Source organism: Colletes latitarsis, chromosome 2 (assembly GCF_051014445.1).
Source record: "Colletes latitarsis isolate SP2378_abdomen chromosome 2, iyColLati1, whole genome shotgun sequence".
Classification (NCBI taxonomy): domain Eukaryota; kingdom Metazoa; phylum Arthropoda; class Insecta; order Hymenoptera; family Colletidae; genus Colletes; species Colletes latitarsis.
Genome location: NC_135135.1, coordinates 19820716 through 19847066, shown reverse-complemented (window position 1 = coordinate 19847066; position 26351 = coordinate 19820716). Strand labels below are relative to the sequence as shown.

General features: G+C 36.7%; 2 protein-coding genes across 2 annotated transcripts in view; one reads left to right on the top strand and one right to left on the bottom strand.

Annotated features, from left to right (window-relative positions):
• LOC143349398 (uncharacterized) overlaps nucleotides 1-26351 on the top strand; it is a 79006-nt gene that overhangs the window by 9465 nt on the left and 43190 nt on the right. The window lies entirely within an intron of this gene.
• The window catches only part of LOC143349411 (uncharacterized), a 58945-nt gene that overhangs the window by 5800 nt on the left and 26794 nt on the right, over nucleotides 1-26351 (bottom strand). Inside the window, exons 4-5 of the mRNA XM_076780658.1 lie at nucleotides 15148-15365; nucleotides 9158-9321 (exon numbers count right to left, since the gene is read on the bottom strand). Of these exons, the coding sequence (XP_076636773.1) occupies nucleotides 9158-9321; nucleotides 15148-15365 (382 nt within the window). The remainder of the gene's footprint in view (nucleotides 1-9157; nucleotides 9322-15147; nucleotides 15366-26351) is intronic.

Sequence of the window (26351 nt, the reverse complement as noted above, 5' to 3'; positions counted from 1 at the left end):
AAATACATAAAAAGCAACTCGACGCTGTATTACTTGAATTGGACGATAATAATAGGAGTTACAGGGGAATCACAAACCCACAGAATTAAATTTCGAAGACTCTTACATCGTTACGACGATTTTTATACTATTTTTATCGATTACGAGTAAACATTAACTGCATTTTCGTGCGTTGTTTTTCAGACCCCTAACTAAATTTTAAACAGTATCGAACGCGTTGATTATGAACGCGCGAACGGATTAAGGTTACGGTACCCGTATGCACGAGCTACGTGCTGAAATTGAAAGTTAATTAAATCCGTGCAATAAATTCAACGCGCGATTGTTGTACACGAATCGTAATTAAGCGAACGCTCTCGACAGTCCGGAGATTCGTTTGCACCTCGACGATTGTATTATTTTTAAGCCAAAGATCCCGCGCCGGTGAAATATTTTTAATCAACCTGCGTGTTCCGCATTCGACAAGCACAACTAAACTTTTCATCGTTTATTTAATGTACTTGGAGGAAATTCTGTTAGAAATTTCGAGGCCATTCGATAGAAATTCCAATTCGAATATACAGTTTAACGAGAGATATGAAATACCATGGCCGTGCGTCGTTAAATTACAGTAATTGTTCGAGCATTAATTTAATGAATTCTCGACAACGCGATATCAGGGACGCTGGAGTTACGACAAAGTTTATCGTATATTTATTAATTTCATAAATTCGAACCGTTCGATAAGTCCGCGCAGCACGATATTCCCTTTTGCGAAACAAATGCAATTTTCATTCAAGTTCTCGATGCTCTCGCGAACTTTACTCGCGATAAGCCTCGACAAAGAAGAAGCCGTTGAGAGAATTTATTCCCTGGCAGCTTTAATATGGACTTTGCAAAGTGAATATCGATACTTTGGCTCAAAGGGCTCGGAACTCGGTAGGGTTCGCGAGTCTGGCTCGCAGAGATAAGGGTGGCCATCCTTTGTATTATGTTACGAAGGGATTTTCATCGCGACGCAGTACGCGCGTTAAATATCACAGTGAATAATGTCAATAGCAAATGAGAAGCTCTCTGCGATTATCACTGATCCTACGGTATAAACAAAAATATACAGGGTTGCGTCTAGTAATCAGTAACGAGCTGTAACTTTATTCAGAAATGCACCGATGCAGGTGCAATTAAATTTTTTTTACGTGAATTAACTTTATGAAAACGTAACTTTAAAGATTGAGAATAATTGTATCTTTGGTAGTAGAAGAAAATGAAGTTTTGCATTTATTAAACACGAAGCTCGTACTTTTAGCAGCGTCTGCGAGAAGTTTTTTCAATTAAATTAATTTCGTATCGCGTTAATTCGGATGATGGATCGGCCATTTTAATTAAAAGTTATTAAACATCGAAATACCGAATATAAAAATAAAATTTTATTACACGCGTTACGGAGGGTACAATTTTTCGCAAAATACGATTGAAAAATATACATAACACTCGACGTGAATTTTAACAAATAACGCGTTCAGCTTGCAACGGACCATTGATTTTTGAATCCTCGAAAACTGCTGCATTATTAAAAATGCAATATATAGGGTGTTCGGTCTACAAAGGGAAAAATATTAATGGGAGATTCTAGAGGCCAAAATAAGACAAAAATTGTTGTAGGTTTCGTTGAAAAGTTATAAAAAATTAAATTAAAAAATTTCAAATCATTCTGAAAAAATTATTTTTGGTTGTGGAGGTCAATTATGATCATTTTTGGTTAATAGACATACCCCCGAAATCTTACCCAGTTTTGAGAAAAAAATTCTTAAACGAAAATATAATATCTGATGAATGAATAATTCCCCTGAAATTTCATGTGTTTCAAATCGTTCTAAAAAAATTATTTTTAGTTGCAGGGGTCTCTTACAATTATTTTTGTTCAATAGACATACCTCCGAAATCCTACCCACTTTCGAGAAAAAAATTCGAGTAGGTGCCTAAATTTTTCATCGAAATTGAAAAGTTTCAAATAATTCTGAAAAAATTATTTTTAGTTGCGGGGGTCAATTACGATAATTTTTGGTGAATAGACATACCCCCGAAATCCTATCCAATTTCTAAAAAAAAATTCGAGAATGTGTGAAATTTTTAGACGAAATTAAAAATTTTCAAATTTTTCTAAAAAAATTATTTTCGGTTGCAGGGGTCTCTTACAATAATTTTTGGTGAATAGACATACCCCCGAATTCCTACCCACTTTCGAGAAAAAAATTCGAGAAGGTGCAGAACTTTAAATGTTAATAACTTTTTAACGAAGCCTCTATCAACAAATTAGTATTCTTGATTTTCGTCTTATTTTACTCTCTAGTATCCTCTATTAAAATTTTTCTCAGGGTTGGCCTTAATATCCAGATCTAACAATGATCGATAAAAAAATAAATTTATCTGATCGTAATTATTAATCGTAGTTCGCAACAGCAGACACAAAAATGTCGTTTTAAGAAGATTTAACAAAATATTTCGTGTCGAATCAGTGCCAGTTTTCCTATAACAAGAATTTTTTCATTATTCGATCACAGCGTCGCGCGTACAATACACATTTTCAATGAAATATTTCTAAAATAAGTGAATTATAATTAATGTTTACGGAACTTGTTTCGCCTTTTCATGCATACTGATCGTGTTTATGCGTCGCGTGCAGGCATAATCAATACTGCAATAATTGCTCATGCATGGGGATCAAAAAGTAGCGTAAACAAATTTACGCAACGCGTTATGGAAAAAAATCCTCCGCGAACTACGTAGTCTGTCGGCGAATAATTCATCATCCGCTATACTCTGTCGAGCAAAAATTTGTCATAAATCTCACGTCGGGTCGCGCTTATCTATACAGGCATGAAAAGTTGCGTGCACGTAGAAACAACCCACATTCTGTTTATACAAAATCTCAACTGTCGCTCGAAAATTTCGCCGCGCATCGGTCTCTGTACGAATAAAGTTCCCCACATTCGAGCGATTATTTAATTAAACATTCATCGTGCTGGACGAATAAACATCGTGCCGCAAATATTCTTTAGAGAATCATCAAAAAATTTAGAGTATCTTCAACTCTGTTAATTTTCGTCGATGCTCCGACCAGGAATTTTCAAGATACACGTGCACTTTTGAAATTTGTTCTCGTATATAATAAAACTTGCTACCAGTTTGGAAAGTAAGAAAGTTCGTTTCTTTTAAAGATCGGTGCTTGAAACTTCGCCATCTATGCTGTACGTGTACTTTTACGCGTTCAGTTGGTTCTTTTTTTTTTTATAAAAATTGCCATTTTCGAAGTAAAGCCGACGAAACAGGGTCGTTCGAAGACTCGTGAAACGATCAGTGGGGGTATATCGGTTCTTACCGGTCGGATATTTTCTCGTAAAGGGAACCCCAGCCGTCGGTTATTGCATACGCGATCGGAAAATGGACGCTGAAGACACGAGCTCGGGGCAGACCCGGGGAAATAGGGTAACGAGGAAAAATAAGGTCCGGGTCTTCGTACAATCGCGTACGGAACTCGTAACGACCGTAAAGAAGGACATTAAGGCATCGAAAATACCTCACGATGTCGAAAATCGGATTCCTCCGACTCACAGAGATTGCACAATGATCGCAAAACACCTCGTACCTACTCGCGAGGGAATATTAATTTTGGCGATACTCTAAAAATATTCAATTTAAGAATCGAACAATATTTAAATAAAAGAATGAAATACGTAGCAAAGTTTTGATTTTTCAAGAAAGTGATTATTTTAGCCGCATAATTATATCGAATGAAATACTATATTAGTCGATTCTGTTCTCTTCGTGTAAGAATTTTAAGCGTTCTAATGAGAATGATGTCACTGGGGAGGGAATTAACGACGAAAACGAGAACGAAGAAGATCATCGACGAACGAGAGTGGAAACTAACGAACCGAGCGACTGTATTTGCGCCTAATCGAATGATTCCCGACCTCTTCCGCCCTTCGAGCACCAAACGTATGAACTTCTGCTAAAACCTTGTCCTTTTTTTTAAAATATCGATGTTGACTGTTCTTCGGACTGTTTCACGTGACTGGGGAGAAGTGTATTTTTAAAACTGTATTTAAATTATCAAATGGTGCACGATAACAATGTGACAATTGTACTTTTTTGAGTAAAGAAAATTCTACAGTAAAAATTAGGTAACTTTAACAGACATTGTTACCGTGTAGCCTGCTTGTATTCGCAAAGTACTCGTTAATGAGTCCGCCATCTTATCCCAAGGTTTCTTACCCGCTGACAAATTGTCCGCGAGTGCCCCAGGAAGCCAGAAACAGGGGTCTCAAAAGTTCTCGTAGCTCGAAAATTTCAAGAACGGTCGCTAACTAGAATCCATTACTCACGTTCCTTATTTCCAAAGCTACTTGAAACCTTGTCATGAGTAGTTTGCGTCCTCCGTCGCGTAGTTTGTAAACTGGCCATTCCTCAAAGGCGTTGTTGCCACTCGAGAGGCTGAAGGTGTTTGTTAACGATCGCCCCGAAGAAATAACTAGCGAAGTCGTAGAACTAATTTCCATTATCAACAGCACAGGTGGAACTAGTTGTAACAGTGATTATCGAGACATTAACGCTTCTTCTGCTTTATTTACGTTACGAATATACAGGGTGTTCGGCCACCCCTGGGAAAAATTTTAATGAGGGATTCTAGAGGCCAAAATAAGACAAAAATCAAGAATACCAATTTGTTGATGGAGGCTTTGTTAAAAAGTTATTAAGAATTATATTCAAAAATTTCAAATCGTTCTGGAAAAATTATTTTCGGTTGCAGGGGTTAATTACGATCATTTTTGGTTAATAGACATACCCCCGAAATCCTACCCTGTTTCGAGAAAAAAATTCCTAAACGAAAATATAATATCTGATGAATGAATGATTCCCCTGAAATTTCATGTGTTTCAAATCGTTCTAAAAAAATTATTTTTAGTTGCAGGGGTCTCTTACAATTATTTTTGGTCAATAGACATACCCCCAAAATCCTACCCATTTTCGAGAAAAAAATTCGAGTAGGTGCCTAAATTTTTCGTCAAAATTGAAAAGTTTCAAATAATTCTGGAAAAATTATTTTTAGTTGCTGGGGTCAATTACGATAATTTTTGGTGAATAGACATACCCCCGAAATCCTATCCAGTTTCTAAAAAAAAATTCGAGAATGTGAAATTTTTAGACGAAATTAAAAATTTTCAAATCTTTCTAAAAAAATTATTTTCGGTTGCAAGGGTCGATTACAATAATTTTTGGTAAACAGACCTACCCCCGAAATCGTACCCACTTTCGAGAAAAAAATTCGAGTAGGTGCCTAAATTTTTCGTCAAAATTGAAAAGTTTCAAATAATTCTGGAAAAATTATTTTTAGTTGCGGGGGTCAATTACGATAATTTTTGGTGAATAGACATACCCCCGAAATCCTATCTAGTTTCTAAAAAAAAATTCGAGAATGTGTGAAATTTTTAGACGAAATTAAAAATTTTCAAATCTTTCTAAAAAAATTATTTTCGGTTGCAAGGGTCGATTACAATAATTTTTGGTGAACAGACCTACCCCCGAAATCCTACCCACTTTCGAGAAAAAAATTCGAGTAGGTGCCTAAATTTTTCGTCAAAATTGAAAAGTTTCAAATAATTCTGGAAAAATTATTTTTAGTTGCTGGGGTCAATTACGATAATTTTTGGTGAATAGACATACCCCCGAAATCCTATCCAGTTTCTAAAAAAAAATTCGAGAATGTGGAATTTTTAGACGAAATTAAAAATTTTCAAATCTTTCTAAAAAAATTATTTTCGGTTGCAAGGGTCGATTACAATAATTTTTAGTGAACAGACCTACCCTCGAAATCCTACCCACTTTCGAGAAAAAAATTCGAGTAGGTGCCTAAATTTTTCGTCAAAATTGAAAAGTTTCAAATAATTCTGGAAAAATTATTTTTAGTTGCGGGGGTCAATTACGATCATTTTTGGTGAATGGACATACCCCCGAAATCCTATCCAATTTCTAAAAAAAAATTCGAGAATGTGTGAAATTTTTAGACGAAATTAAAAATTTTCAAATCTTTCTAAAAAAATTATTTTCGGTTGCAAGGGTCGATTACAATAATTTTTGGTGAACAGACCTACCCTCGAAATCCTACCCACTTTCGAGAAAAAAATTCGAGTAGGTGCCTAAATTTTTCGTCAAAATTGAAAAGTTTCAAATAATTCTGGAAAAATTATTTTTAGTTGCGGGGGTCAATTACGATCATTTTTGGTGAATGGACATACCCCCGAAATCCTATCCAATTTCTAAAAAAAAATTCGAGAATGTGTGAAATTTTTAGACGAAATTAAAAATTTTCAAATCTTTCTAAAAAAATTATTTTCGGTTGCAAGGGTCGATTACAATAATTTTTGGTGAACAGACCTACCCCCGAAATCCTACCCACTTTCGAGAAAAAAATTCGAGTAGGTGCAGAACTTTAAACGTTAACAACTTTTTAACGAAGCCTCCATCAACAAATTGGTATTCTTGATTTTCGTCTTATTTTGGCCTCTAGATTACCCCATTAAAATTTTTCCTAGGGGTGGCCGAACACCCTGTATCTTTTTCGTGCACGGGACATCGAAGCATCGATCTATTTGGCAAGTTACGAGCAGATTTACCAAATTTTGAACGATTTGTTTCCAATGCATGGTATCCTCTTCATAAACCACGAACGACTTCTCTTATCTCGAGATGAGATACAGTGGCTCACGAAAGTATTCGAACGCTTACATATGCAAACTTGAATGGCCGAAATGATGTACATTAAAGTAATTTGCTGAAACAAGTAGATGCCAATAGGAAGATGAAAGTCTTAAGATTATGCCAGTAAAATTTGAAAAGGATTCAACAACGTAAAGAGGAGTTATGAGACATTTATTAGAAACATCGTCATTCTGTGTTGAATCGAACTTTTCCTTTATTTTCCTGCAGACTGTCGTTCATCAGAAATCAAATTCCTCTCGAAAAGGCATACGTAAATGGTCGTTTAAATAAATAAGAAGCAAACGGTTACTATCGTTTGCATCCAAACGCGCTTAGAGGGTCGCTTTTAGTACGATTTCCTGATTCCCCTGAGAACGAGACGTCGTTTTGCAGGGGCAAAAGGTACTCGTAGTTCGCAGTACGATCAGCATTATTCGACTATTCAGTTCCCGTACGATGTGAACGAAATTCTTCCAAGGTTCGAGCGCGAATTACAACGATGCAATTTGCATTCCTGGCTACCGGGACGACGAACAACCCCTATTGACCATAAACTCGAGTCATTCGGTTTACGGGTTGCAAGTCCTTCGCGGAGCCACTTTACCGCCGTCTAGACGTCGTAAAGATAAATTAAAAGACATCGAAACCACCAAAGGTTGCACGAGGAATGAAAAAATCTAAATATAAGTTCTCGTAACTGCTTTCAGTTAGGGTGGCAATTTTGTAATTTCGATCAATTCCGTTGGATTCGATGTTTTCTTTGCGCGTTTAAAAATTCCTAATTTAGTCCCAACGGTGGAAATTCGATTAAAAGCAGCAGGTGTTCCCAAGGCTTCGGAGAGCAGTACGCAATGTGAACAGATTCCTGGCACGTGCTGCTCGCCATTTTATCGCCCCGACCTTCCGTTGTTGGCACTTTAAGCGATTCCAGGTGATCAGAAGATAACTAATGTGCTCGAGCCAGGGTTAGAGAGTTGCCCAAGCTGCCTTGGCCACTTCCGATCCATCTTCCTCGACGGTCGTCCAAAGCGCTAAGAAGTTCGTTTCAATGTAACCGCATCCGGGGCCTCTCGATGCAAGGAGTACGTTTTCCAATAACACTTCATACTACCGGTAAAGTGCTTATAGCGTGTAGACGCCAGGCGTCCTTCGACGAAGTATGGACCAATGATCAGCGAGCTGTGCATATTTCAATATGTTGAAGCGCACTTTGGCGCCAAGTGCCTGGCTCCCTAATTAGGGACCGCCCATCGAAGCTTCCAGATACCAAAATCTGCATACCACAATTACGAATCGAACACGCCAGGACAACCATTCTTGGTATCCTTTGGTTTAACAAGAAAAATGAAAACTCTTCACCTAATTTAAGAGGGTACATAGATTGTAATTTTTTCTTTAATGATAGGCAGGCTGTCTCGTACTGAGATTTTCCAGATACAGGGTGTTCGGCCAACCCTGGGAAAAATTTTAATGGGAGGTTCTAGACGCCAATTTTAATCAATTTCTTGACTGAGGCTTCGTTAAAAAGTTATTAACAAGTAAATGAAAAAATTTCAAATCGTTTTGGAAAAATTATTTTCGATTGCAGGGGTCAATTACAATCATTTTTGGTCATTACACATACCCTCGAAATCCTACCCAGTTTCGAGAAAAAAATTCCTAAATGAAAATATAATGTCTGATCATGAATAAATGATTCCTCTGAAATTTCACGTGTTTCGAATCGTTCTGAAAAAAATATTGTTAGCTGCAGGGGTCGATTGCAATCATTTTTGGTGTATAGACATACCTTCGAAATCCTACCTACTTTCTAGAAAAAAAATCGAGAAGATGTGAAATTTTTCGACGAAATTAAAATACTTGAAATCGTTCTGAAAAAATATGGTTAGCTGCAGGGGTCAATTACAATAATTTTTGGTGAATAGACATACCCCTGAAATATTGCGCGTTTTCGAGAAAAAAATTCGGTATATTTATTCATCTTACAAGTATATACAGTATACTTTTCATCAAAAAATATTAAAAATCATGGGAGTTATAATTTCTTGTTTTGCAAACAAGAGCTACTGGACCGACTGACATCGAATTCGGAGAGAATATACAGTAGACATGTTTTTTTACGCTGAAACTAGGAATTCTAACAAATATCGAGTCGTACTAGTTTTTAGCGCCTTTTTCGGAAGAGCCATTAAATTAGAAGTTATAACTCCCAGAATTGTTAATATTTTTCAATGAAAAAAATACTGTGCACGCTTGTAAGGTGAATAAATATATCCGGAAAATCTCGATGCGAAACAGTCTACCTATCATTAAAAAAAAAAATCACAAGGTCGAAAAAGATGACGGTTTCTATCGGGAGTTACGCGATTATGGCGTCCGTTGCTCGGGTCTCGAAGGCAACAGGCGTCGTCAGACTTACCGAGTGACGTGTCGTAAGCGCAGATGTAATCGCTGGTTGTGAACTGGGCCGTGAGGGCGGTTTTCCCTACGCCAGACGCGCCCAGCATGCCGACTTTGTAAGTGGTCACCCGCTCGTTGCTCGTCTCCTCTTCGGCCTCCATGCCGGAGAGCTGCGACGCCGAGCTGAAACGTGGCAAAGAAGAAAAACGCGGTGTGAGAAACGCGACTGGGGCTCGCGGAACTGTATCGACCGACGTGGACAAAAGAAAAGAAAAAAAAAAAAAAGAAAAAGAGTTCATTGTGCGAGTCCGCCCGCCATTCTTTGCGATTCTTTAGTGCCCCTTCGCATCGCGTCGTTTCTCTTGCGCCCGGAGAAGAAACGACGCATCCACTCGAGTCGAAGATCTCGTCTGAAATTCTGCCAGTGTTCTCCCGGACCTTATTAAGGTTAACGCATTCGCCGACGCGTCGCTCACCGGTGACCGACGCGCGACTTCACGTTCCCGCCATTTTGTACAGTTTGAAGTAGAGAGAAGAGCAGCGATCGATTGCTTCTTTTAGCGCAAAATACATGCAACCACCTAATATTATACAGGGTGTTCGGCCAAAATAGGACGAAAATCAAGAGTACCAATTTGTTGATGGAGGCTTCATTAAAAAGTTATTGACGTTCAAAATTCCACCCGTTTTGAATTTTTTTCTCGAAAATGCGCAGGATTTCGGGAGTATGACTCTTCACCAAAAATAGTTGTAATTGACCCCTACAGCCAGAAATATTTTTTTTAGAACGATTTGAAAAATTTTTTTTTCGTCGAAAAATTTCAGCATCTACCCGATTTTTTTTCTCGAAAGTGGATAGGATTTCGAAGGTATATGTATTCACCAAAAATGCTTATAATTGACCCCTGCAACTAAAAATAATTTTTCCAGAACAATTTGAAATGTTTTAATTCAATCGTTAATAACTTTTTAACGAAGCCTCCATCAACAAATTGGTATTCTTGATTTTCGTCTTATTTTGGTCTCTAGAACACCCTGTATTATGGAATAAATTATCCCTGTATCACCAAAGAAGGTGATCGAAACGTTTATTATTAATAAAAATATGTACTTGGGTAGACAGTCCGTGGTTTAATGTTTTTTCACATAAATTTCAGTGAAATTATCTGGAAAAAGATACTCGAGAGAGTCTTGAGTAAAATTTTAAGTGAAATAGTAGCACGTGCGGTCAGACGGTCCGCTTTAATCGCGCTCGTTTCACTTGCTGCGACATTTCGGATCACCGAATGCTCGCCAGCGATAATTTTTCCGCGACCGTGGGAGGAAAATTCGTTGAAGAAGCATTTTCCAAGGGGAATCGATGCAATAATGCGGGATAATCTATCCGGGCGAAGTCAGGTAACGGCGGTATACGAATAAAATCGAGGAACAGCAACAGTTTATAAAGACGAACGTGCTGGCATCAGTCATCCACTTTACCGCAGCTTGCTCCATTTCTGCAGGTTTTATCTACGCGCCGTTTTATCTTTCGCTTTTATGAAACTGAACTGACCTTCGCGAATATAAAATGACGTCGGTCCGAAGCCTATATGAAATTCTGATAAAACCGCAATTTTTCCTTTACGTTGCCTCGTAAATCTTTACGCGCCTTCCCGCGTTATCTGCGATATCTCAGAAATAAAATCGACGTCGTGCGTTTCAAACTATCGAGTTAAGAGAAGTTGTTTACGTAGAGAAATTTGCATTCAAAAAATTCACAATAAATAAATAACAAATCTCCCGATGAAGCGGAGGACTCTTAAAATTCACCGTGTTACGGTTACATTGTTTGTTGCATTTTCGCCATATCTCTTCGCGCGATATTAATGGCGAAGGTGTGTCGTTTCAGCGATGAAACCTCCAGTCTCGTTGGAAAGATACCGCCCTACCTCCATATTTTTTCCTCTCCGGGCAACGTCGGTGGATTTACTCATAATTATCCGGTTTCAAGAAAACGTGGCACGGCCGTTTGGAGGCGGACAGGAAATTCGTTTCGCGTGGCAAAAACCGTAAGCCAACCCATATATATCCAACAGATACGACGGTTCGCGATTTTTCGCGCTGCTCTGTCTCCGTTTCCTTTCGCTTTCCCGCCTTGGAAGATCTTTTTTCGTTACCTCGACACAGGCTGCGTTTCTCGCGAGAATATTATTTATGCTTTTACAAAAAACAAAATCGTTCAATCTCGAGGTATTTGCATCTCGTAAGATAAGATTCTTAATAACGATAAATATGTTTTTAAAATACGTTTATAAAATACAAAACCCAAGATACTATATTGCAATTAACAAAAAGACACATTGTAGCCTGGAAACAGAGTTCAATAAAGAAAACTGATCACTTTTGGGGAGTCAGGCTGAAAAGAGCATCGAGGGATTAAACGTGCAATTTTTGTGATCCATATTTTCCACACACAACTATTGATTTTATAGAAAATAAATTAAAGAGTAATTAAAATTCATTTCAACGACCTGTTTCAAGCTGGACCGATTCCAAGTGCAAATTAGCAAACCTGTCCACGCGAAGTTCAACGACCCCGAATCCGATCTTAGGAAAAGCATTGCACGCGTTCGAAGATCCCAGATCGACAGTTCTGTTCGCCATTTGCACCTCGATGCTTTTTTCTCGGCTGGTCGACGTGCTCCGTAATTCTCGCGGAAGAGCACTCGCTGATATTACATCTTGTTTCGCCGCGATCCACCCCACAAACGCGGTCGTCGCAACGAGCAGCCCGTGGATAACCTTTTGGGATTCGAGGACGATGGAAATCGCGGCGGAAAAATTATACGGTACGAAACCGGAGAAAAATGCACGAAAGGAAGGCAAGCGAGGCCCTTTAATCTCCTTAAGTGGAGGCAACGTAACGGGACGGGAATCTTTTTGGCTTCCGTCACTCGTTACCTTCGTCGTTTGCCGCGAACACCGCGTCGAGCGTAATTGCTCGACGGTAATTACCCCCGTCCGTTAATTGCTACGCGAAAAAAAAAAGAATAAGTGGCAGGTTTCGACGTCGAGGTCGAAACATTCCGCGATTGTAACCGAATTATTACTAATTTTACGGTTTCGGTTACGAGGTACTCTCGTCGAAAGTTTGTCGAGTCGCTTAAATCACTCTTTCGTCTTCTTAACCTTCGTTCAAGATCTACCAGAAATAAATATTCATGTTTCTTCGAGTTTTACCGTTGCATGGTGAATAATATTGAATTATACAGAGTGTTCGGCCACCCCTGGGAACAATTTTAATGGGGGATTCTAGAGGCCAAAATAAGACGAAAATCAAGGATATCATTTTCTTGACTGAGGCTTCGTTAAATAGTTATTAACAATTAAATTCAACAATTTCAAATCGTTCTGGAAAAATTATTTTTGGTTGCACGGGTCGATTAGAATTATTTTTGGTTAATACACATACCCCCGAAATCTTACCCAATTTCGACAAAAAAATTCCTAAACGAAAATATAATGTCTGATCATGAATGAATGATTCCCCAGAAATTTCAAGTGTTTCAAATCGTTCTACAAAAATTATTTTTAGTTGCAGGGGATGATTACAATCATTTTTGGTCAATAGATATACCCCTGAAATCCTACCCATTTTCTGGAAAAAAATTCGAGGTGTGAAATTTTTCGACAAAATTAAAAAATTTCAAATCGTTCTGGAAAAATTATTTTTAGTTGAGGGGGTCAATTACAATCATTTTTGGTCAATAGACATACCCTCGAAATCCTAACCACTTTCGAGAAAAAAATTCCTTACCGAAAATATAATTTCAGGCCAGAAATGCTTCTTGTAAATTTTATGAATCTTTAAAACACCATAACTTCTGATTGGATTGAACGATTTTAATGTTCAAAAAGCCAAACGCCGCGTATTTTAGTGTAGAATATATAGCAATTATAGAAATATTCGAAAAGTTGTTCCTTGACCTCGTAATCTAAGAAAAACCCCATAATAATGATCCAATTTTCAAATAGCCATAACTCCTACAATAGTGAATATATTTCAATGAAACTTTTTCCTGAAGTAGTGTTCATAGGTACCTATAAAAAAGTATGAGACAATATTTCCGCACAGCGTCAAACAAATTTATTAAAAATAGAAAACGAATTTTTAAGAAAAATCGCAAAAGGTAGGTGCCTAAATTTTTCGTCGAATTTGAAAAGTTTCAAATAATTCTGGAAAAATTATTTTTAGTTGCAGGGGATGATTACAATCATTTTTGGTCAATAGATATACCCCTGAAATCCTACCCATTTTCTGGAAAAAAATTCGAGAAGGTGTGAAATTTTTCGACAAAATTCAAAAATTTCAAATCGTTCTGGAAAAATTATTTTTAGTTGAGGGGGTCAATTACAATCATTTTTGGTCAATAGACATACCCTCGAAATCCTAACCATTTTCGAGAAAAAAATTCCTTACCGAAAATATAATTTCAGGCCAGAAATGCTTCTTGTAAATTGTATGAATCTTTAAAACACCATAACTTCTGAATGGATTGGACGATTTTAATGTTCAAAAAGCCAAACGCCGCGTATTTTAGTGTAGAATATATAGCAATTATAGAAATATTCGAAAAGTTGTTCCTTGACCCCGTAATCTAAGAAAAACCCCATAATAATGATCCAATTTTCAAATAGCCATAACTCCTACAATAGTGAATATATTTCAATGAAACTTTTTCCTGAAGTAGTGTTCATAGGTACCTATAAAAAAGTATGAGACAATATTTCCGCACAGCGTCAAACAAATTTATTAAAAATAGAAAACGAATTTTTAAGAAAAATCGCAAAAGGTAGGTGCCTAAATTTTTCGTCGAATTTGAAAAGTTTCAAATAATTCTGGAAAAATTATTTTTAGTTGCAGGGGATGATTACAATCATTTTTGGTCAATAGATATACCCCTGAAATCCTACCCATTTTCTGGAAAAAAATTCGAGAAGGTGTGAAATTTTTCGACAAAATTCAAAAATTTCAAATCGTTCTGGAAAAATTATTTTTAGTTGAGGGTGTCAATTACAATCATTTTTGGTCAATAGACATACCCTCGAAATCCTAACCATTTTCGAGAAAAAATTCCTTACCGAAAATATAATTTCAGGCCAGAAATGCTTCTTGTAAATTTTATGAATCTTTAAAACACCATAACTTCTGAATGGATTGGACGATTTTAATGTTCAAAAAGCCAAACGCCGCGTATTTTAGTGTAGAATATATAGCAATTATAGAAATATTCGAAAAGTTGTTCCTTGACCCCGTAATCTAAGAAAAACCCCATAATAATGATCCAATTTTCAAATAGCCATAACTCCTACAATAGTGAATATATTTCAATGAAACTTTTTCCTGAAGTAGAGCTCATAGATACCTATAAAAAAGTATTAGACAATATTTCCGCACAGCGTCAAACAAATTTATTAAAAATAGAAAACGAATTTTTAAGAAAAATCGCAAAGGGTAGGTGCCTAAATTTTTCGTCGAATTTGAAAAGTTTCAAATAATTTTGAAAAAATTATTTTCGGTTGTGGGGGTCAATTACAATCATTTTTGGTCAATAGACATACTCCCGAAATCCTACCCACTTTCGAGAAAAAAATTCGAGAACGTGTGAAATTTTTCGACGAAATTAAAATATTTCAAATCGTTCTGAAAAAAATATTGTCAGCTATGGGAGTCATTTACAATCATATTTGGTGAATGGACATATCATAATAAATCATAAAATTCATAAAAACATATCATAAATTCAGGACGGGCGGAACTTTAAACGTTAACTTTTTAACGGAGCCTCTTATTTTGGTCTTATTTTGGCCTTTACTGTCTCCCATTAAAATTTTTCCCAGGGGTGGCCGAACACCCTGTATACTGAGGTAATTTTGTGTTTGAACATCTCGAGCGTACGAGGGAACGAGTAGTATGTTCAGAGGCATTTAGAACGCGCTGTAAAATATTTTTGCGATCTGTTTTGTTACCTGCGTAATCTGGCCTCCTTGGTGCTGCTGCAGCTTGTGCCAGACGACGTGACACTGTTGATGCTTCTGCTACGACGGCTCTTCAACGAATCACCGAGGTTGTAGACCCCGTTCGCTGTTATAGAAAACGATCTCAGCCTGTAATATTCCACGCCATCCTCGGTTTCACCCTCCTCGGCACCACCGGCGCCCCCGCGTTTCGTTTCTGCGAGCATCGGCTGCAACAGAATGGAATACACGCGGTTAATTGATACGATCCTCCTCAAAGGAAACCTACCAGGTCGCGATGGAATATTCTGTCACTTTCACGCACGCGATGTTCGACTTTTATGTCGGAAACGAAATGGAACCGATCGCGTTATTTGTTTTAGTTGGTTTGCACAACCGTGCACGTTATTATTACACTGTGGATGTTTATGAAATGTAAGAAATTATTATATTTAGGGGTTGAGACAATCCTCTACAAGGTTCCCATTTCATTAATTCTATCAGTCTAGCTATTTTATATCGAACGAGGGACGGTGAGGAGCGGGGTATTAATTTATTCGGGAATGATATTGAGCTCTATTAGTTTTGAAATGTGGTAAATAAAGTTGTACAAGGAAATCGGTGTTTGTTATTTTTTCATAGTACGTTTTGGGGGGTTTCTTTTCGGTGAAGAATTTGGTTTTGAGAAAGACTTTGGATCGACAATTTTTTAAAGTAATAACTCTATGCTTGATGATCTCACGATTGGAATTAAGGCTACGATCGCTAGTTTGTCGAGTCGTTCGAGGAACAGGTTGCTGGGGTCGAGAAGAAAGCCACGGAGGCGAATAAGACCTAAAATAACACGGTCCACGGAACAGGAACGTGCTCGAAGCTTTTCACGTAGCCAGATAAAGGCTTTCAAGCAGTTCTGTACTTGTTTGTCATGAAAATTGCCTTATTGATTCCTTTCCAGAGACGCAAGACCGTCCCAACATTGTTGTCGAACGCATTGTAATAAATACGTCAAAGGATAATGGGCGTCTTTTGTCGTTCGTACCTTTTGTGCCTTCCGCAGCGGTCGTTTCGAGGGGAAGTATCAATGAAAATTAAACGAGTGTAAGCAAGTATTCTTTTTGCAAAATATACATGGAGTGTACCGTCGAAAAATACACGACACGGTATAAAACGTATGTGATTACCGTCCAGGATCGCGGTTGTCCATTGCGAAAGTTCCTGATGAATTCTCGAACACGAAACGCTATTATTCATACGCGTACGACTATTGATTTAACAATCGACGGAACGTCCGCTGCAGTTTTTTGTTTAAAAATTTTATCCGTTCGTCCATTTCTGAAGCACAAACCCACCGTATGAGGGAATTTTATTTCTCCGCTAGTAACAATAGATAATACAGGGTGTTTGGTCACCCCTGGGAAAAATTTTAATGGGGGATTCTAGAGGCCAAAATAAGACGAAAATCAAGAATACCAATTTGTTGATGGAGGCTTTGTTAAAAAGTTATTAACAATTGAAATCAAAAATTTCAAATCGTTCTGGAAAAATTATTTTTGGCTGCAGGGGTCAATTATAAGTATTTTAGGTGAATACACATACCTCCGAAATCCTATCCATTTTCGAGAAAAAAGATCGGGAAGGTGCTGAAATTTTTCGAAGAAAAAAAAATTTTTCAAATCGTTCTAAAAAAATTATTCTCGGTTTCGGGGGTCAATTACAATCATTTTTGGTCATTACACATACCCCTGAAATCCTACGCATTTTCGAGAAAAAAATTCATCACTGAAAATTTCATGTCTGACCATAGCGTCGATATGTTTCACTGAAATTTCATGCGAATCTTTAAAACGTCATAACTCCTGAACGGATTGGACGATTTTAATTTTCAAACACGCAAACGACGCGTATTTTATTGTAGAATATATAGCAATTATAAAAATATTCGAAAAGTTGGTCCTTGACCCCGTAAACTGAGAAAAACCCAACAAAAATGGTCCAATTTTGAAACAGCCATAACTCCTACAATAGTGAATATATTTCAGTGAAACTTGTTTCTGAAGTAGAGCTCATAAGTACCTACAAAAAAGTATTAGATAATATTTCCGCACAGCGTCAAACAAATTTATTAAAAATAGAAAACGAATTGTTAAGACAAATCGCAAAAGGTAGGTGCCTAAATTTCTCGGCAAAAAAAAAATTTCAAATCGTTCTAAAAAAAATATTTTTGGCTGTAGGGGTCAATTACAATCATTTTTGGTGAAGAGTCATATCGTCGAAATTCTACTCATTTCCCAGAAAAAAATTCGGGAAGGTGTAAAATATTTCGTCAAAATTAAAAAATATCAAATCGTTCTGGAAAAATTATTTTCGATTGCGGGGGTCAATTACGATCATTTTTGGTGAATAGACATACCCCCGAAATCCTACCCACTTTCTAGAAAAAAATTCCAGAAGGTGTGAAATTTTTCGACCGGAAAAAAAAAATTTCAAATCATTTTTAAAAAAATAGTTTTGACTGCAGGGGTCAATTACAATCATTTTTGGTCAATAGACATACCCCCGAAATCCTGCGCATTTTCGAGAAAAAAATTCAGAACTTGTGGAACTTTAAACGTTAATAACTTTTTAACGAAGCCTCCATCAACAAATTGGTATTCTTGATTTTCGTCTTATTTTGGCCATTGGAATCCGCCATTAAAATTTTTCCCAGACTAAGCACCCTATATAATGGCTGGACTTCGGTTTTAAAAGCAACAAACATTTTTATAACGATATTACAAATATCTAAAATTATTACGGAATGAAAGTATTTGAAATAGAAATTTACATTTATTTTTTGTTACCGTGTTTTCTAGTGTTTTTTAAGTATTTATGAGAACTACGGTCGTTGTTTCGTCGACCCGTTTCTTGCCCTCAATTGAATTAATGTTTTAAACATCACGCGGCCTGATAAAGTACGAGTAATCTGCGAGGCTGACTTACGAACAGAGATTAGGGTCAAAGTGAATCCCAGTGAATCGACGTACCCATTATGCGAATTACGGCACATTGTTGCTGACCGACGTATCGCGTTTTACCCTAATTTCTTCTAACGCGTATTAGTTAAATGCAATTATAGAAAATATGTCGAGGAAAGACATTGTTTATTCGACAGGGGCAAATAATTTTTTTTACATTTTCGAAAGGAATGCATTCTCGATAATTGATAATGAAAATTGTTTTAATGCGAGTTCGACAGTTTTTAGGACTGTGTAATTTATATTTGATCGTGTATCTCGTATAATCGTTACGGGCTAACTTCATATTTACACGTAAAAAAGTTTCTTTCGTTTATAATTATAGCAAGTATCTCGGTTAACGTATTCATTATAACGAAGGTATTAATTAACAGCTTCCCAGCAACGCACTTTTCACGAACTGCGTATAATAACACAGCTCAACTTAAACTTCCATAACTTCTGCGATACGGGGATTATTAATGCGAAAATTTTTAACAATATCCACCTCGTTTCTCCAGATTCGAGAATGAGGTTTCTTGAACATTTATATTAGTTTACTTCGTTAAATAAGATTATTGGACGTTCGATTCTTGAACTGGATTCTGGGTCCATTTCGACCCAGATTGAAATTTCGTTATTTCGATGTTTGTGCTCGAAATAAACGAAAGCAGCGTGTGCAAGAAAGAAACGTAGTGGAGAAAGCCCCAACGGGTCTCGAAACCGCGCCAGAAGAATATTAACTTTAATAGGGCAAGCGGCTTACGAATCACTATACTCTTACTCGGGAACTTTGCTTGCACTTTAAGGGATAAACGGTCGAAACTTTCGCGTCTGCCTGTAGAATCATATTTTACTCGTAACTATCGTAAATAAATGAAAAGTACGTTTAATAGCCAGTACCAAAAGCCTTTTTAATGATAAAAATTGTGGCGTCGCCTCTCATGCTCGCCACTAGATGGCTCGCGCTCTCACAAGCGCTCGACCAACTCGGTTGCTATATACAGGGTGTTCGACTACCCCTGGGAAAAATTGTAATGGGGGATTCTAGAGGCTAAAATAAGACGAAAATCAAGAATACTAATTTGTTGATGGAAGCTTCGTTAAAAAGTTATTAACGTTTAAATTTCTGCCCGTTCTGAATTTTTTTCTAGAAAGTGGGTAGGATTTCGGGGGTAGGTCTATTCACCAAAAATTATTATAATTGACCCCCGCAACCGAAAATAATTTTTCCAGAACGATTTGAAATTTTTTAATTTTGTCGAAAAATTTCACACCTTCTCGAATTTTTTTCTAGGAAATGAGTAGAATTTCGGGGATATGACTGTTCACCAAAAATGATTGTAATTGACCCCTGCAGCCAAAAATATTTTTTTTAGAACGATTTGAAATTTTTTTTTTTCGTCAAAAAATTTACCCCCTTGTCGATTTTTCTTAAAAATTCGTTTTTGATCTTTAATAATTTCGTTTGACGTTCTACAGAAAAGTTGTTTAATACTTTTTTTGTAGGTACCCATGAGCTCTATTTCCATACTAAATTTCAATGCGATCCATTCACTATTGTAGGAGTTATGGGTGTTTGAAAATTGAACCATTTCTATGGGGGTTTTCTAACTTTACGGTGTTAAGGAACAACTTTTCGATAATTTTTGCTATTTGTACATATTCTCCATTAAAATACGCGTAGTTTGCTTTTTTAAACATTAAAATCGTTCAATCCGTTCATAAGTTATGACGTTTTAAAGATTCACATGAAAATTCGGGCAGACATTTCTGGCCAGGAATTATATTTTCGGTAAGGAATTTTTTTCTCGAAACTGGGTAGGATTTCGGGAGTATGTCTGTTGACCAAAAATGCTTGCAATTGACCCCTGCAACTAAAAATAATTTTTCCAAGACGATTCGAAAGTCTTGTTTTTCACTCGAAACTTTCAGCACTTACTCGAATTTTTTTCTCGAAAATGGGTAGGATTTCGTAAATATGTGTATTCACCAAAAATGATTGTAATTGACCCCCGCAACCGAAAATAATTTTTCTAAAACGATTTGAAATTTTTGAATTTAATTGTTAATAACTTTTTAACGAAGCCTCCATCAACAAATTAGTATTCTTGATTTTCCTCTTATTTTGGCCTCTAGAATCCCCCATTACAATTTTTCCCAGGGGTGGCCGAACACCCTGTATACATTAATGTGGCCCGAGCAACATCGCGAGCTTCATCGCGGATGACGACGATTGCTCGTAACGTCAGTCTTCAAGTTTGTTTTGTCCGTGGTGAACGTCGACGAATGTCTCGTTCGATATTCTTCGCTGCAACAAACATTTACACGAATATATCATGATTAAACTGTGGATCTTTATGCAAATTCATATTTTTATTTATAGAAATAACGAACTGAAAGCTTTATAGAGGGTGGTTTCAACCCCTAAATACAGGGTGTTCGACTACCCCTGGGAAAAATTTTAATGGGGGATTCTAGAGGCCAAAATAAGACGAAAATCAAGAATATCAATTTCTTGATTGAGACTTCGTTAAAAAGTATATTAAAAAATTAAATTAAAAAATTTCAAATCATTTTGGAAAAATTATTCTCGGTTGCGGGGGTCAATTACAATCATTTTTTACTTGTATTCTTTTGTAACTATAATCATATTGACTTGTACATTTTTGACATTATACTTGGTAATAACTGTTATTTGTGTAAATAAACAAACTTTAGAGAGATAAGTCCACTAGCAGGCCCGGACGAAACGCGCCTTTTTCTTCCTAATAAAAATCCCTCTTTTAATAAATAGCTCGCGAAGGGCTCGTTAATTTCGCGATTGGAATCTGTCGTAGAAAACCAGTCGTGAAACGATCGAGATCTACCTGACACGGACACGCTGCTAGATCAGCTGGATCCGATCCGCGGATAAACTCGCACCTCCTCGACGTCTCGAAGGATCAAACCTGACGGATCTCTTGTGTAATCTCTCTGTTTCCTTTGTAACTCGACTCTTTCTCGTCGAGGAGGCTGCAGATCCAGTTCTTTTTACGAGACGAGCGGTAAAACTTTTTCCTCTCGTTGCAATTGGCTACGTGAAACTTCGAGTAGCATTGGGGCTGACGATCCACCGATGCAACTTCCCTGACTAAGTAATAAACTTTCTGTTTTTTCTCTCGACGGTATCGAACGTATCTTTGGACAGGTTCGACGCGAATACGGAAATTTCAGTCGATTCCAATACCGGGAAAACTATCTTCGTTCAACTTGAAATTTTTCTCTCGTAAGCACGAGCTTAACCCCTTAACGCTGATATTTTTCGGGTTAACCAAGAATGATCAGTTTTCTTTATTGGATTTGTTTCTAAAAATGCGGTTTTTGTTAGTTACAATGTTGTATCCGACGTATAACTTGAAAGAAAACAAATATTATCATCCCTTAAATCATTGGATTAAACAAATATCGTTTTTCAAAGCGATCAGACTCGGGCATGAACGTTAAGGGGTTAATATTTAGTATCATTTTCTTTTTTAAATTTATTACAAGTCGAAGTACGTTGTAAAAAACGTTTTTAGTTTTTGAATTTTCTAGGATTTTTTCCCCCAGGAAGCTCGCCATTGTTCTTAGTCGACGGCACCGTAGTACTTTCGCGATTTAAATCTACTATCCGCGACCTGCGAAGCGATTTATCACCCGTTAAATGTATTCTGCAGATAATCCCAAGGGCGCAATTAATGGGCATTCGGCGCGCAATTAATCGACAATTGGGTAATCGATTACGTTACTGTAATTACAAGATTGTTCAATCGAACACAATAAAAGGCCATTCTGGCGAAAACGTTCAATTAATAATGCATTTAATTTGATCCGAGTGTTTAATATTCGCGTGTAATTTATTCGTAACCGTATATCACCTTCAACCTTTGCGAATAGTGTTTTAATTTCACGATTAATTCGCCGTCTATTAATTGGTTCAATTTAGTTTCTGTATCTTTGCATTCTATTTATAATGTACAATTAAGACAAAGTTAATTATTTTCAAGATCAAGAAAAACCTTTCAAGTAACGAAGACTTTCGATAATAATTAGACTGCGGATGTTTATCCATTTATAGGAAATTAAAATTCTCAAGAAACTACAAAATGCACTTAATATGCAAAGATATAAGAAATAATTCAAGTAAGAAACTAAGAAACTTGTATTTAGGGGTTGAGACCACGCTCTATAAAGATTCCAATTCATTATTTCTATAAATAAAAATATGAATTTGCACAATGATCTGCAGTCTAATAATAATATACAGGGTGTTCGGCCACCCCTGGGAAAGATTTTAATGGGAGATTCTAGTGGCCAAAATAAGACGAAAATCAAGAAGTTATTAACATTTAAAGTTCCGCCAGTAATGAATTTTTTTCTCGAAAGTGGGTAGGATTTCGGGGGTATGTCTATTCACCAAAAATGATTGTAATTGATCCCTGCAATCAAAACTAATTTTTTTAGAACGATCTGAAATTTTTTAATTTTGTCGAAAAATTTCACACCTTCTCGAATTTTTTTCTCCTAACTGGGTAGGATTTCGGGGGTATATCTATTCATAAAAAATGATTATAATCGACCCTTTCAATCGAAAATAATTTTTTTAGAACGATTTAAACAATTTCTTTTTCCGTCGAAAAATTTCCCACCTTCTCGAATTTTTTTCTAGAAAATGGGTAGGATTTCGGGGGTATGTCTATTCACTAAAAATGATTATAATTAACCCCCTTAACTAAAAATAATTTTTCCAGAATGATTCGGAACTTCTGAATTTAATTGTTAATAACTTTTTAACGAATCCTCCACCAACAAATTGCTGTTCTTGATTTTCGTCTTATTTTGGCCTCTAGAATACCCCATTAAAATTTTCCCCAGGGGTGGTCGAACACCCTGTATATAGGGGTTGAAACCACCCTCTGTAAGCTTCCAGTTCGTTATTTCTATAAATAAAAATATGAATTTGCATAAAGATCTGCAGTCTAATAATAATATACAGGGTGTTCGGCCACCCTTGGGAAAGATTTTAATGGGAGATTCTAGAGGCCAAAATAAGACGAAAATCAAGAATACTAATTTGTTAATTGAGGCTTTGTTAAGAAGTTATTAACGTTTAAAGTTCCACCAGTAATGAATTTTTTTCTCGAAAATGCGCAAGATTTCGAGGGTATGTTTATTCACCAAATATGATTGTAATTGATCCCTGCAATCAAAAATAATTTTTTTAGAACGATCTGAAATTTTTTAATTTTGTCGAAAAATTTCACACCTTCTCGAATTTTTTTCTCGAAAATGCGCAAGATTTCGAGGGTATGTTTATTCACCAAATATGATTGTAATTGTTCCCTGCAATCAAAAATAATTTTTTTAGAACGATCTGAAATTTTTTAATTTTGTCGAAAAATTTCACACATTTTCGAATTTTTTTCTCGTAACTGGGTAGGATTTCGGGGGTATATCTATTCATCAAAAATGATTATAATCGACCCTTGCAATCGAAAATAATTTTTTTAGAACGATCTGAAATTTTTTAATTTTGTCGAAAAATTTCCTACCTTCTCGAATTTTTTTCTAGTAAATGGGTAGGATTTCGGGGGTATGTCTGTTCACTAAAAATGATTATAATTAACCCCCTCAACTAAAAATAATTTTTCCAGAATGATTCGAAACTTCTGAATTTAATTGTTAATAACTTTTTAACAAACTCTCCACCAACAAATTGCTGTTCTTGATTTTCGTCTTATTTTGGCCTCTAGAATCCCCCATTAAAATTTTCCCCAGGGGTGGTCGAACACCCTGTATATAGGGGTTGAAACCACCCTCTGTAAAGCTTCCAGTTCGTTATTTCTATAAATAAAAATATGAATTTGCACAAAGATCCACAGTCTAATCATGATATATTTGTGTAAATGTTTGTTGCACCGAAGAATATCGAACGAGACATTCGTCGACGTTCACGACGGACAAAACAAACTTGAAGACTGACGTTACGAGCAATCGTCGCCATCCGCGATGAAGCTCGCGATGTTGCTCGGGTCACATTAACCATAAGAAATGTCAGTGGCGGTGTTATCGGGCCGAACCCTGTCAAAGCTGATAAAACGAATTCGGTAGCTAGGGTGTTCTCCTAGATCCCCGACAACTGATCGACAGTTTCATCGAAGGTCAAGGACGGCGATGTTGCACACTATCGGGAGGATCGTCGCGCTAATCATCGACGAATTCAATTACATCGACGTTTCCATCTGGTGAATGGCCCTTAACCTTTAACCCACAAAGCTATCTCGTCCCTATATTTCCACGATCTTCTCTTCACTTCCTCTAGAACGCAATACCCCACGCGATAAATTAATTTCGGAGGACGATGGACGATGGCGATCAGACGGTCATTTTTGGCACTCGTCGAGAAAATAACAATTTCTGCACAGCGAGCACACGATTAACGCGTTTTATCCTCGTCTTCTTTGCACGACGACTCGAAAGATCAATTTCTCTTTGCTTTTGTCGAACAAATATATTTCACGTTACGTTCTATCGACTATAAAATGATACTTAAATAGTTACAACAAATATTTAACGGAGGCCTGAAGTCTCCAGTTTTTGAAATAGAAAAGACACGATGTTTTATGGAGAGTCGAATAATCTTGCGAATATTTTGCTTTCAAGAAACGAAATTTCGTACCAAAAAGAGAAAAAGTTAGAGGGAACCTAACCTAGATTCATTAAGTACGTCTCTGTGGCCACTCGGAGGATTGACAATGGGGAAGAACCCATTGTCAGCGAGTACACGAGAGGATCATATGACAGATCACTCCAGCCCCAAGAAAGTCACTACACAGGGTGGACCACGCAACACGGGGGTTAAATATTTTCGTTATTTATGGTCCTTTGGAAAACACTTCCCGAGATAAAATAGCCACTTTTTTTCTGACTTGAAATCTATCATTTTTATATAATATTCTAAACAATTATTTAAAAAATAAATCGTACGGAGAAGACGAGCTTGCATACGAAATAACGAACGATTATGTTTTCTTTAGAATGTGCAAATATTTTTCTTCTCGAGCACCAAACATGGCCGCCTTAATTGCCTGTTTAAGAACCCTTTCAACGTTTCCGTTCACAGTCGTTAGCTGGCTAGTGAAATTCCACGCGGAATTTCCTTTCGAAGAGAATAATTAAGACGCTCCTAATTGCCTCCCGGAGTGGTTCAAGCTGCGTTTAAATAATCGATTGCAATTCTTTTCGCACCTGGGGAAAGAATGTTTCTAAAATGGGTGATCGATCTATCGAATAGCGTTCTATTCACAGTTTTTCGGCTTGATATTTTATGAAAATATTATAATGGCTCACGTTTATAAACAGTTTTGGCACGTATGCTGTTAAACGAAGAGGGTTATAGCAATTACTCGATTACGATGAACACAACCCTTTCTCTGAAGCGGCTGTTTTGATCGTGCTTAAACTTCCGAGATAATTTCTTGTTTATTGTCTGGTTTATGCTACTATATCGTTCCTATAAGACCCCCAACAAAGTTTGTACCAGATTATTATTAAATTAACAAGGTCTGGGTTATTCTCTAAACATCGAGTATGATAATATTGTCTCTCACACGTATATTTCGAGTATCACTGTATTTTTTTTTAGCAATTAAGGAGGTATTGCTGTTTAGACTGTCAATTTCACGGCCCTTTTTGTGATTTTTTTTTCTAATGATAGGTAGGCTGTTTTGTACCGAGACTTTGTAGATATATTTATTCATCTTATAAGCACGTACAATATTTTTTTCATGGAAAAATATTAAAAATCGTGGGAATTGTAACCTCTTATTTAATGGCTTTTTTGGAAAAGGTGCTCCAATGGCTTAATCGTTCTTTTGTCTTTAGCGTATCAAAAAAAATAGTAAAACTCAATATTTTTTTAAATCTCTAGTTTTAGCTATAAAGGCGTGTCTGCTGAATATTCTCTCCAAATTTCAAGTAAATCGGTCTGCTAGATCTTGAAATATCATGTAAGCCAGTTTAAATGCGTTTTTTTCAAACAAGAAGCTATAACTCTCGCAAGTTTTAATATTTTTTGATGAAAAAAATACTGTACATACCTATAAGACGAATAAATATTTCTGCAAAATGTCAGTACAAAACAAGGTACTTGTCGTTAAAAAAAAAATCACAAAGAAATGACAGCCTCGAGAGCAACACTCC